The sequence below is a fragment of the Hyla sarda genome, chromosome 12 (assembly GCF_029499605.1).
Source record: "Hyla sarda isolate aHylSar1 chromosome 12, aHylSar1.hap1, whole genome shotgun sequence".
Taxonomy (NCBI): domain Eukaryota; kingdom Metazoa; phylum Chordata; class Amphibia; order Anura; family Hylidae; genus Hyla; species Hyla sarda.
This window is the reverse complement of record NC_079200.1, coordinates 36044183-36057381: the sequence shown is the minus strand read 5'-3', so window position 1 is coordinate 36057381 and position 13199 is coordinate 36044183. Positions and strand designations below refer to the sequence as shown.

General features: G+C 45.7%; 2 protein-coding genes across 9 annotated transcripts in view; one reads left to right on the top strand and one right to left on the bottom strand.

Annotated features, from left to right (window-relative positions):
- The window catches only part of LOC130296588 (lysozyme C-1-like), a 97987-nt gene that overhangs the window by 4915 nt on the left and 79873 nt on the right, over positions 1 to 13199 (bottom strand). For all 4 annotated transcript variants that reach the window (XM_056548282.1, XM_056548283.1, XM_056548281.1 and 1 more), the window contains one exon: positions 9144 to 9283. In XM_056548282.1, the coding sequence (XP_056404257.1) occupies positions 9144 to 9219 (76 nt within the window). In that variant the 5' untranslated portion in view covers positions 9220 to 9283. The remainder of the gene's footprint in view (positions 1 to 9143; positions 9284 to 13199) is intronic.
- LOC130296589 (lysozyme C, milk isozyme-like) overlaps positions 1 to 13199 on the top strand; it is a 56475-nt gene that overhangs the window by 14192 nt on the left and 29084 nt on the right. The window contains exon 1 of one of the 5 annotated variants that reach the window (XM_056548286.1): positions 1178 to 1272. The exons of 1 other annotated variant lie outside the window; for it this stretch is intronic. The gene's annotated coding sequence lies outside the window, so the exon portion shown is untranslated. Of the gene's footprint in view, positions 1 to 1177; positions 1273 to 11810; positions 11918 to 13199 lie in introns of those variants that run through there. 3 more of the 5 variants (XM_056548289.1, XM_056548285.1, XM_056548288.1) reach the window with 3 other exon arrangements.

The window sequence follows — 13199 nt, the reverse complement described above, 5'->3', positions numbered from 1 at the left end:
GATAGCATAGAATCCCCTGGAAAAGATATATGGCCCAATCTCACATAAATTACCCGTGGTTAATATTAGTCACCCTCCTAACGCACGTTTTGAGTCGCTTGGTCACAGGACCTCAAGTCAGGGTCCTACCTGACGACATACCTGCTTATGGGGGTCGGGGGGCTACCTAATAAGGGAACAGTCTAATTACTGTGGGACATACCTACCTAATGGTGGAACTACCTGCCTATTGTGTGGGGGATAAACCTTATTAACTGCAGACCTACTATCCTACCCGCTTTTACTGTGGTGGACACTAAGGGGGCATTATAACAGTTCAGGACCTATAGATGGGAGATTGTGTAGAGATCGGGATGGTACTGTAAAATGTGGAGTCTGTCACGTTTGTCCTGCAGAGAACAAAAAGATGAGTTTTGGCTAGAAGAGGTTGTCATGGTGGTCTGAGCCGGAAGGAGAAGAAAAGGAAAGAGGACGAAGCTGATCAGAAAAGATGTCTGTGAGTTCCTTATATGTAACTGTAATCACTTAATGCGTATACAGATCCTGTGCACACCTGGTATATACCTCTATATGGTCCTGTATATAATCACTTATATGGTATACAGATCATGTGTACAGTTGGTATATACCTCTATATGGTCCTATATATGTAATCACATATATGATGTATATAATCACTTACCGTATATACTCGAGTATAAGCCGAGTTTTTCAGCACGATTTTTCGTGCTGAAAATACCCCCCTCGGCTTATACTCGAGTGAACTCCCCCACCCGCAGTGGTCTTCAACCTGCGGACTTCCAGAGGTTTCAAAACTACAACTCCCAGCAAGCCAGGGCAGCCATCGGCTGTCCGGGCTTGCTGGGAGTTGTAGTTTTGAAACCTCCGGAGGTCCGCAGGTTGAAGACCACTGCGGCCTTCAACATCATCCAGCCCCCTCTCACCCCCCTTTAGTTCTGAGTACTCACCTCCGCTCGGCGCTGGTCCGGTCCTGCAGGGCTGTCCGGTGAGGAGGTCGTCCGGTGGGATAGTGGTTCCGGGCTGCTATCTTCACCGGGGAGGCCTCTTCTAAGCGCTTCGGGCCCGGCCTCAGAATAGTCACGTTGCCTTGACAACGACGCAGATGCGTCGTTGTCAAGGCAACGGCTCTATTCCGGGCCGGAAGCGCGGAGAAGAGGCGCCCCCGGTGAAGATAGCAGCCCGGAACCACTATCCCACCGGACGACCTCCTCACCGGACAGCCCTGCAGGACCGGACCAGCGCCGAGCGGAGGTGAGTACTCAGAACTAAAGGGGGTGAGAGGGGGCTGGATGATGTTGAAGGCCGCAGTGGTCTTCAACCTGCGGACCTCCGGAGGTTTCAAAACTACAACTCCCAGCAGGCCCGGACAGCCGATGGCTGCCCGGGCTTGCTGGGAGTTGTAGTTTTGAAACCTCTGGAGGTCCGCATGTTGAAGGCCGCAGTGGTCTTCAACCTGCGGACCTCCGGAGGTTTCAAAACTACAACTCCCAGCAAGCCCGGACAGCCGATGGCTGCCCGGGCTTGCTGGGAGTTGTAGTTTTGAAACCTCTGGAGGTCCGCAGGTTGAAGACCACTGAGGGCGAATGATGAGAAGAGGATGATGAAGGGGGGGTGTGGGATGATGAAAGGGGGTGGGGATGATGACAAGGGGATGATGAAGGGGGGGGTGTGGGATGATTACAAGGGGATGATGAAGGGGGGATGTGTGGGATGATAAGGGGATGATGAAGGGGGGATGTGTGGGATGATAAGGGGATGATGAAGGGGGGATGTGTGGGATGATGACAAGGGGATGATGAAGGGGGGATGTGTGGGATGATAAGGGGATGATGAAGGGGGGATGTGTGGGATGATGACAAGGGGATGATGAAGGGGGGAATGTGTGGGATGATAAGGGGATGATGAAGGGGGGATGTGTGGGATGATGACAAGGGGATGATGATGAGGATGTTAATGACGGGTCTGGATGATGACAGGGGGGGATGAGGTATTTCCCACCCTAGGCTTATACTCGAGTCAATAACTTTTCCTGGGATTTTGGGTTGAAATTAGGGGTCTCGGCTTATACTCGGGTCGGCTTATACTCGAGTATATACGGTATATGGTAGATAGATCCAGTGTACAGCTGGTATCTACCTCTATATGATCTGTATATAATCACTTATATGGTATACAGATCCTGTGTACAGCTGGTATGTACCTCTATATGGGCACTGTATGGCGGAATACCAGTCTGTGTACAGTGTTTTTTTTTCGATAACAGTTCGGCGCATTAGTCAGTCACTTTGTGATGTATAGTGTGTTCCTAATGCACTGGTACTATTTTGCCATTGTATTATTTTTATACTGGTATTATTGGTATTGTTAGTCTTTGTATAGTGTTTTTTTACTCAGGTTGGGATATTACTCAGTCTTTGTGTGGTGATTTCATGTATACTGTTATTATTGGTCATATTGGTCCCTGTACTCTGGATTTGGTCATTAACAGTATGATGGTAATAAATATGGGGATTGGTAATATTTGTCTCAGTATACAGTACTTGGTCAGCAACAGTATGATGGTAATATGTATGGTGATAATATTTCTCCTTTTCTACTGGTATTGTTTGTAATATTGTTCAGTAAACAGGATTTGGAGTCTTGCATGGGGCCCATGCTTTATTAAGTCTGGGGGCCCCAAGTGTTGCTAGTTTATTAAATTATATAAAATAATGGAAATGAGGGCGTTTTGGTTGGTGTCATTTTATAGCAAGGGGGAAGGAGCAGCATTTCATTCTCGGATTCAAGCAGCACAGTATACTAGTTAGTTAACCCCTTAAGGACCCAGCCATTTTACACCTCAGGACCCGGGCATTTTTTGCAATTCTGACCACTGTCACTTTAAACATTAATAACTCTGGAATGCTTTTAGTTATCAATCTGATTCCGAGATTGTTTTTTCGTGACATATTCTACTTTAACATAGTGGTAAAATTTTGTGATAACTTGCATCCTTCCTTGGTGAAAAATCCCAAAATTTTATGAAAAATTTGAAAATTTAGCATTTTTTTTTTACTTTGAAGCTCTCTGCTTGTAAGGAAAATGGATATTCCAAATAATTTTTTTTTTATTCACATATACAATATGTCTATTTTATGTTTGCATCATAAAATTTATGTGTTTTTACTTTTGGAAGACACCAGAGGGCTTCAAAGTTCAGCAGCAATTTTCCAATTTTTCACAAAATTTCCAAACTCACAATTTTTCAGGGACCAGTTCAGGTTTGAAGTGGATTTGAAGGGCCTTCATATTAGAAATACCCCACAAATGACCCCATTATAAAAACTGCACCTCCCAAAGTATTCAAAATGACATTCAGTCCGCGTTTTAACCCTTTAGGTGTTTCACAGGAATAACAGCAAAGTGAAGGAGAAAATTCACAATCTCCATTTTTTACACTCGCATGTTCTTGTAGACCCAATTTTTGAATTTTTACAAGGGGAAAAAGGAGAAAATGTATACTTATATTTGTAGCCCAATTTCTCTCGAGTAAGCACATACCTCATATGTCTATGTAAAGTGTTCGGCGGGCGCAGTAGAGGGCTCAGAAGCGAAGGAGCGACAAGGGGATTTTGGAGAGTAAGTTTTTTTGAAATGGTTTTTGGGGGGCATGTTGCATTTAGGAAGCCCCTATGGTGCCAGGACAGCAAAAATCCCCCACATGGCATACCATTTTGGAAACTAGACCCCTTGAGGTACGTAACAAGGAATAAAGTGAGCCTTAATACCCCACAGGGGTTTCACGACTTTTGCATATGTAAAAAAATAAAAATAAAATTTCACTAAAATGTGTGTTTCCCCCCAAATTTCACGTTTTTGCAAGGGTTAATAGCAGAAAATACCCCCCAACATTTGTAACCACATCTCTTCTGAGTATGGAGGTACCCCATAAGTTGACCTGAAGTGCACTACGGGCGAACTACAATGCTCAGAAGAGAAGGAGTCATATTTGGCTTTTTGAGAGCAAATTTTGCTCGGGGGGCATGTCGCATTTAGGAAGCCCATATGGTGCCAGGACAGCAAAATAACCCCCACATGGCATACCATTTTGGAAACTAGACCCCTTGAGGAACGTAACAAGGCATAAAATGAGCATTTACCCCCCACTGGTGTCTGTCATATCTTTGGAACAGTGGGCTGTACAACATTTTTAATTTGCACAGCCCACTCTTCCAAAGATCTGTCAGACACCAGTGGTGTGTAAATTCTCACTGCACCCCTCATTACATTCCGTGAGGGGTGTAGTTTCCGAAATGGGGTCACATGTGGGGTTTTGTTTTTTTTGCGTTTGTCAAAACCGCTGTAACAATCAGCCACCCCTGTGCAAATCACCTCAAATGTACATGACGCACTCTCCCTTCTGGGCCTTGTTGTGCGCCCCCAGAACACTTTACGCCTACATATGGGGTATCTCCGTAGTCGGGAGAAATTGCATTACAAATTTGGGGGGCTTTTTTCCCCTTTACCTCTTGTCAAAATGAAAAGTATAGGGCAACACCAGCATGTTAGTGTAAAAAGTTTATTTTTTTACACTAACATGCTGGTGTAGACCCCATCTTCACCTTTTCATAAGGGGTGAAAGGAGAAAAAGACCCCCAAAATTTGTTAGTCAATTTCTCCCGAGTACGGCGATACCCCATATGTGACCCTAAACTGTTGCCTTGAAATACGACAGGGCTCCGAAGTGAGAGCGCCATGCGCATTTGAGGGCTGAATTAGGGATTTGCATAGGGGTGGACATAGGGGTATTCTACGCCAGTGATTCCCAAACAGGGTGCCTCCAGCTGTTGCAAAACTCCCAGCATGCCTAGACAGTCAACGGCTGTCTGGCAATACTGGGAGTTGTTGTTTTGCAACAGCTGGAGGCTCCATTTTGGAAACCGTGGCGCACCAGGCGTTTTTCATTTTTATTGGGAGGGGAGGGGGGCTGTGTAGGGGTATGTGTATATGTAGTGTTTTTTACTTTTTATTTTATTTTATTTTGTGGTAGTGTAGTGTAGTGTTTTTAGGGTACAGTCACACGGGCGGGGGGTTACAGCGAGTTTGAGCTGCCGCGCAAAATTTGCTGCATCGCAAACTTGCAGCCCGATACTCACTGTAAGCCCCCTGCCCATGTGAATGTACCCTGTACATTCACAGGGGGGGGGGGGGAACTCCAGCTGTTGCAAAACTACTACTCCCAGCATGCCTGAGAATGTTTGGGAGTTGTGGTTTTGCAACAGCTGGAGGCACACGGGTTGGGAAACACTGAGTTAGGAAACAATATTTCCCAACCAGTGTGCCTCCAGCTGTTGCAAAACCACAACTCCCAAACATTCTCAGGCATGTTGGGAGTAGTAGTTCGGCAACATCTTTAGAGCCAGATGTTGCCGAACTACAACTCCCAGCATGCTGGGAGTTGTAGTTTTGTAACATCTGGAGGACTACAGTTTGCAGACCACTAATACAGTGGTTCCCAATCTGTGCCCTTCCAGATGTTGCAAAACTACAACTCCCAGTATGCCAAAACTGTCCAGGCATGCTGGGAGTTGTAGTTCTGCAACATCTGAAGGGCCAGATGTTACAGCACTACAACTCCCAGCATGCCTGGACAGTAAGGGCATGCTGAGAATGTGTAGTTTTGCAACATCTGGAAGGGCACAGTGGTCTCCAAACTGTGGACCTCCAGATGTTGCAAAACTGCAACTCCCAGCATGCCCAGACGCCAAGGGCTGCCTGGGCATGCTGGGAGTTGTAGTTTACAGGGTCCTATTACAGCAATGCATGTCGCTTTACGGCGACGTGCATTGCTGTAAAGGGCCAGACCGCGGCTGAAGATCTACTCACCTGTCGCTGCGGCCGCCATCTTCCTCGCCGGGATCCGGATCTTCAGGGACGAGGTAAGTACCGGGGCCGGTCCCCAGCACTCCCCCGTCCCCCGCCGCGTCCTCCGGTCTTCCTCCCGTCCTCTCCGGACTTTCAGGGGCCGGGCAGGATGGGAGGAAGTAACCGCCCCCCCCCCTCCTGCGATTGGTCGGTTAACTAACCGACAGATCGCAGGGTATAGGAGGAGGTGGCAGGCGTGCCACCTCGCTCCTATACGTTAGCATGGTCCTGGCTGTCTGTGACAGCCGGGATCATGCGAAATTACCGGGTGGTCGGGTCCCAGAGACCCGATCAGCCCGGTATCGCCGCAGATCGCAAGGGCGATTTCCCTTGCGATTTGCGGCGATCGCCGACATGGGGGGCCTACATGGCCCCCCTCGGCGTTTGCCCTGGATGCCTGCTGAAGGATTTCAGCAGCCATCCGGTTCCGATCTCTGCCCGGCGAGCGGCAGAGACCGGAAAACGCCATGACGTATGCATACGTCATGGGTCCTTAAGACCCAGGGTGTGATGGCGTATGCATACGTCATGGGTCCTGAAGAGGTTAAAGGGGTACTTCGGTGAAAACCTTTTTTCTTTTAAATCAACTGGTGGCAGAAAGTTAAACATATTTGTAAATTACTTCTATTAAAAAATCTTAATCCTTCCAGTACTTATTAGCTGCTGAATGCTACAGAGGAAATTCCTTTCTTTTTGGAACACTGATGACATCACGAGCACAGTGCTCTCTGCTGACATCTCTGTCCATTTTAGCAACCATACATAGCATGTGCTTGCTAAGGGCAGCATGGTGGCTCAGTGGTTAGCACTGCTGCCTTACAGTGCTGGGGACTTGGGTTCAAATCCCACTAAGGACAACAATAAAAAAAGCATTATTATTATAATAACATCAGCAGAGAGAACTGTGCTCGTGATGTCATCAGAGAGCATTCCAAGAAGAAAGGAATTTCCTCTGTAGTATTCAGCAGTTAATAAGTACAGGAAGGATTAAGATTTTTTAATAGAAGTAATTTACAAATATGTTTAACTTTCTGCCACCAGTTGATTTAAAAGAAAAAAGGTTTTCACCAGAGTACCCCTTTAACAATCTTCCTACCCAGCTAGCTACCTACCTGACTGCCCATCTTTGTCGCACTGAGTAACATACAGTGTCGCACGTAATGTAAGCAAAAAGAGTCGCACTGCAACCCACAAAAGGCTGCTTTACCAGCTGTCAGCCATGACCACTTGTAGGTCTATTAAAATTCTCAGCACCAGGCCCATGATACTCTTATTCCAGCCCCCGCTGCTTACCAGTACCATGCAATGCATGCAGCTCTCCTGCCTCGATGTAGGCTCCAGATATTCCTTTTTTCTGCATGCAACAGTCTCTGACTTCTCCCATAGGGGCCGTGCATGTGCACAAGCTTTCTTTTATAAAGTCAATGCACATTTCTGATTTCTGTCCTCCTTCAATCCCTGCCAGACACCAGCTATATGAAAGCACTTCTCCTTTCCTGTGATGTCTAAACAATATTTTGGTACCTACAAGCAGGACTCAAGTCCTGCAGGAACGCGTGGGAACTGAGTTCCTGCACTTTTTCCACAGCAGGAACAACTTTCCTATTAGCAAAACCAGCACTTGAGTGGAAATCTTGAGTTCTCACACTTTTTTTCCCAGGACTTGACCCCTGATTGCCCCCCTGCGATCGCACTGCGGGAGGGGGGGGGGGGTGATCCACCCCACTGGACCACCAGGGATGGGATACAGCCACCTTTAGACGCCGCTGTCAACTTGAACAGCGGCGTTCTAAAGGGTTGGCTATTAACAGGAATCTACAGGAATCAGCTGGGGGCCGGACGGTATGATGCGGGCTCGAGTCGGGAGCCCGCGTCATACCCCGTTAATGGCCATTGGACGAGCATAGACGTCCATGGTCGTTATCAGGCTAATATAGTGTCTTATACCACCACCACTGTAGAAACTTTGAACCCTGAATACTGGAATCCTTGCCCGCACCGTCTCTGATACCTAGGAATCGGTGGACATACTTGCCACGAGACAGACGTTGGCTCGTCGAATTCAACTGCACATTGCCACATGTGCTAGCAAGTTGACTAACTGCAGCGCACTGCTCCACCATTACCATCAAAGTTACAGACCCAGCGAGAAACCCCCACTCTGACATCCAAAGGTTTGCTTACTGAGAGGGATCACGGTCATTCCGCTAGCAGCCGCTCTCACAGCAAGGACTCATACCAACGCATTAGGGTGAGCGGTAGTGTGTACCAGTTTCTACATCCACAGGACTGTATCACATGAGCTGCGGAGCATTGAAGGACGTGCATGTGACACTGCCATTGTGAAATACTGTTTATCCATGCGGACGTTATTCTAAGATTTGACTGCTAGTTTTTTACTGAATCTATTCTATATTCATAGGTGCTATTTTTCAGGATTTCTTTACAGGATCTAATTCACGCTTTTGAACATGCCTTTTTGTTTACCTATTATTGCATAACTCCAGTGGTGGTATACTTTTTATATTTTTTTATTGTTTTATAGGTGTTACCATTTTTTATTCATACACTGAATTCTCTACACCAAGTCTGTTGTCACTATTTTGCATTTATCCTAGGATATTCACCCACAAGGGTCCTGTGGGTGGACTGTATATATGCATTGACTATATGGATCACTTTTATATAAATAAATAACTTTTATATAAAACATTTGTTTTTATCAGTTTAACTGTCTGTATATTTATAGACCTAGAGCTCCAAATTCCTTTATTATATTATCTTCTAACTATCTGCACCTAGGGTATAGGTGCAATTTTTGGTTAGCTCGGTCTAGCACATTTTGGAGTTGCACTGTGAGCTATCCTTATAATCCTTTTGCTACATACTACAGAGGAAGTTGAGTTGTTCTTTTCTGTCTGACCACAGTGCTCTCTGCAGACACCTCTGTATGTTTCAGGAACTGTCCAGTGTAGGCAGGGGCGTAGCTAGAAACCCCAGGGACCCCCACCTATCACCTTGGTTCCAGTTGCTCTCCAGTTGTTATAAAGCTATAACTCCCATCATGTCTGGAGAGCCTCAGGAATTATGGGAGTTGTAGTTTTGCAACAGCTGGAGAGCCACAGATTAAGGTATAGCATCACCTATGATCACTGCAGAACTAACAAGTGATTACAGCTGATGGGACAGTCAGGAGAATACACAATGATATCAGTGACCTGAGTGACGTCTTCTCTGTTGTCTTTTCTTTTCTTCTTCATCTGGTCCAGACGTCAGGACTTCTTCCAGCTCCATCTTCTCTGCACAGTCTGACACCCGGACATCATAGGTTCTCACTTTGTCAGTAGATCCTCATCCTCTGTATGAAGACAGTAATCATTATTATTATGCTAAATACTGTACCCCCTGAATATAATACTACCATCCACTGTACCCCCTGAATATAATACTGTCACACACTGTACCCCCTGAATATAATACTGCCAACCACTGTATCCCCTGAATATAATACTGCCATCTACTGTACCCCCTGAATATAATACTGCCGCCCACTGTATCCCCTGAATATAATACTACCTTCCACTGTACCCCTTGAATATAATACTGCCACCCACTGCACCCCATGAATATAATACTGCCATCTACTGTACCCCCTGAATATAATACTGCCACCCACTGTATCCCCTGAATATAATACTACCTTCCACTGTACCCCTTGAATATAATACTGCCACCCACTGCACCCCCTGAATATAATACTGCCATCTACTGTACCCCCTGAATATAATACTGCCCCACACTGTACCCCTGAATATAATACTGCCACCCACTGCACCCCCTGAATATAAAACTACCATCCACTGTACCTCCTGCATATAATACTGCCACCCACTGTACCCCCTGAATATAATACTGCCATCTACTGTACCCCTGAATATAATACTTCCAAAAACTGTATTCCCCTGAATATAAAACGACCATCCACTGTACCTCCTGCATATAATACTGCCACCCACTGTACCCCCTAAATATTATACTGCCACACACTGTATCCCCTGAATATAATACTGCCACTGACAGTACACCTAAATATAATACTGCCACCTACTGTACCCCCTGAATATAATACTTCCACACACTATACCCCCTGAATATAACACTGCCTCCAACTGTACCCCTGAATATAATACTGCCTCCTACTGTACCTCTGAATATAATATTGCCACCTACTGTATTCCCTGAATATAAAACTACCATCCACTGTACCCCCTGCATATAATACTGCCACCCACTGTACCCCCTTAATATAATACTTCCACCTACTGTACCCCCTGAATATAATACTGCCTCCTACTGTACCCCCCTAAATATAATACTTCCACCTACTGTACCCCCTGAATATAATACTGCCTCCTACTGTACCCCCTAAATATAATACTTCCACCTACTGTATCCCCTGAATATAATACTGCCTCCTACTGTATCCCCTGAATATAATACTGCCTCCTACTGTACCCCCTGAATATAATACTGCCTCCTACTGTACTCCCTGAATATAATACTGCCTTATACTGCACCCCCTGTATACTGCCACGACTGTACCCCTGAATATAAAACTGACTCCTACTGCACCCCCTGAATACTGCCACGACTGTACCCCTATATATAATACTGCCTCCTACTGTACCCCCTGAATATAATACTGACTCCTACTGTACCTCCTGAATATAATACTGCCAACTACTGTACCCCTGAATATAATACTGCCAACTACTGTACCCCAATATATACTACCTCCTACCGTACCCCATGAATATAATACTGCAACATACAGTACATACACACACATCATTCATACAGTACATACACACACATACATACACACATACCATACACACACACCCGTTGCCTCCAGATCCCCCCCACAGAATTAATCTCCACATCATACATACATCTTGTTTACACACATTCATACATCATACATACAGTACATACACACACATTCATACATACAGTACATAAACACATCATTCATACATCGTACATACACACACATCATTCATACATCATACATACAGTACACACATACACACATCATACATACAGTACATACACACACATTCATACATACAGTACATACACACATCATTCATACATCATACATACAGTACATACACACACATCATTCATACATCATACATACAGTACATACACACACATCATTCATACATCATACATACAGTACATACACACATCATTCATACAGTACATACACACATCGTACATGCACACACATCAGCAAAATCTGCTGAAGCAAATATGCAGCAAAAATACGCACACGTGAACGCACCCTTAGGGTAGGGTCACATGTAACAGATCAATAGTGTATGTTACTCTGCTGATCCGTCAATGACCTGACCCTATAGTGTGCTTCCAGCTGTTTTCCCCCGTGCAATCTGCAATCTGCCGCTCCACGATGTCTGCGAGTACACTGCATGTGCCCACGGTGACTTGCAGGTCCCTGTGTGGCTGCTTGTTAGTGGCAGATTGCTGCTATGAGCAGCACACAGGGGGGGGGGGGGGGAGGGGGAAACAGCAGGAGCCACTCTATAGAGTCATCGGCGGATCTGCAGACATGTAACCCTACTCTAATGTTAATCTGTACAGGATGATTTATGATAAGAGAGGTTTCCACAATATATAATTTTTTTCTCTAACTTAAAGGAGAACTCCAGGATGCAAAAATTGTCATTCAGACGCTGGCAGTAACATAATAAATATATACGCACCTGGGGAGCGGCCTCCGCCGCGATCCTTTTCCTGGTTGCCGGTGGTTGGTGAGTCACACTGCCGCTCAGCCTATCGCCGGCCGAGGCAGGACTTCGCTGTGACCGGTGATTGTCAGCATGCCTCACCAACCGCCGGCCACCAGGAAAAGGATCGCAGCGGAGGCCGGAGCGGGTTACTGGAGACACCAGGGGAGCGACAGCAGGTATATATATTTATTATTTGACTTCCGGCAGTCTGAATGAAAATTTTTGCATCCCGGAGTACTCTAAGATATTTACTGTAAGCCAGTGTTTTCCAACCATGGCACCTCCAGCTGTTGCAAAACTACAACTCCCAGAATGCCCAGACAGGCTTTGGCTGTCCAGGCATGCTGAGAGTTGTAGTTTTACAACAGCTGGAGGCACCATGGTTGGAAAACACTGGCTTCTAAGATCAGAGGATTTCACTATGCGCAACTACTATGAAGTGAGCGCAGGAGTTCCTACGCTAACTACATAGCCATGCCATAAATGAACGGCGCTTCATGCCCCTTTTCTAACCCCCGACCTCCTACATGCTCCTTTTCCCAACACACTCCCCTCCTCCATGCTCCTTTTTCAGGGGGGTATTGGAAAAGGAGGTCAGAGGGGGGCTTATTCATGCTCCCCCCCCCCCCCCCCATCTGTCCTGCATGTTCCTTTCCCCCTCCCCTCTGTCATACTCCATGCCAGTGTTTCCCAACCAGGGTGCTTCCAGCTGTGGCGAAACTACAACTCCCAGCATGCCCAGACCGCCTTTGGCTGTCCAGGCACGCTGGGAGTTGCAGTTTGGCCACAGCTGGAGGCACCCTGGTTGGGAAACACTGCTCCATGCTCTTCTAGCCAGCAAACCCTCCCCCACCACTCTCACCTCTGACCCTCCGTCATTGTTTTCCAGCCTCGTCCTCCTCCTCGTCTTGCAGGGAGGATGCAAGTGAATAAAGATCATTTAACCCCTCCCATATTAAAAATTTGAATCACCCCCCTTTTCCTATAAAAAAAAAAAACACAGTGTAAATAAAAATAAAAATAAACATATATGGTATCACCGCGTGCGGAAATGTCCGAATTATAAAAATATATCGTTAATTAAACCGAACGGTCAATGGCGTGCGTGCAAAAAAATTCCAAATTCCAAAATAGTGCATTTTTGGTCACTTTTTATCTAATGTAAAAATGAATAAAAAGCGATCAATAAGTCCTATCAATGCAAAAATGGTACCGTTAAAAACTTCAGATCACGGCGCAAAAAAACACCCCATACACGGAAAAATAAGAAAGTTATAGGGGTCAGAAGATGACAATTTTAAACGTATAAATTTTCCTGCATGAAGTTATGATTTTTTCCAGAAGTACGACAAAATCAAACCTATATAAGTAGGGATCATTTTAACCGTATGGACCTACAGAATAAATATCAGGTGTCATTTTTACAGAAAAATGTACTACGTAGAAACGGAAGCCCCC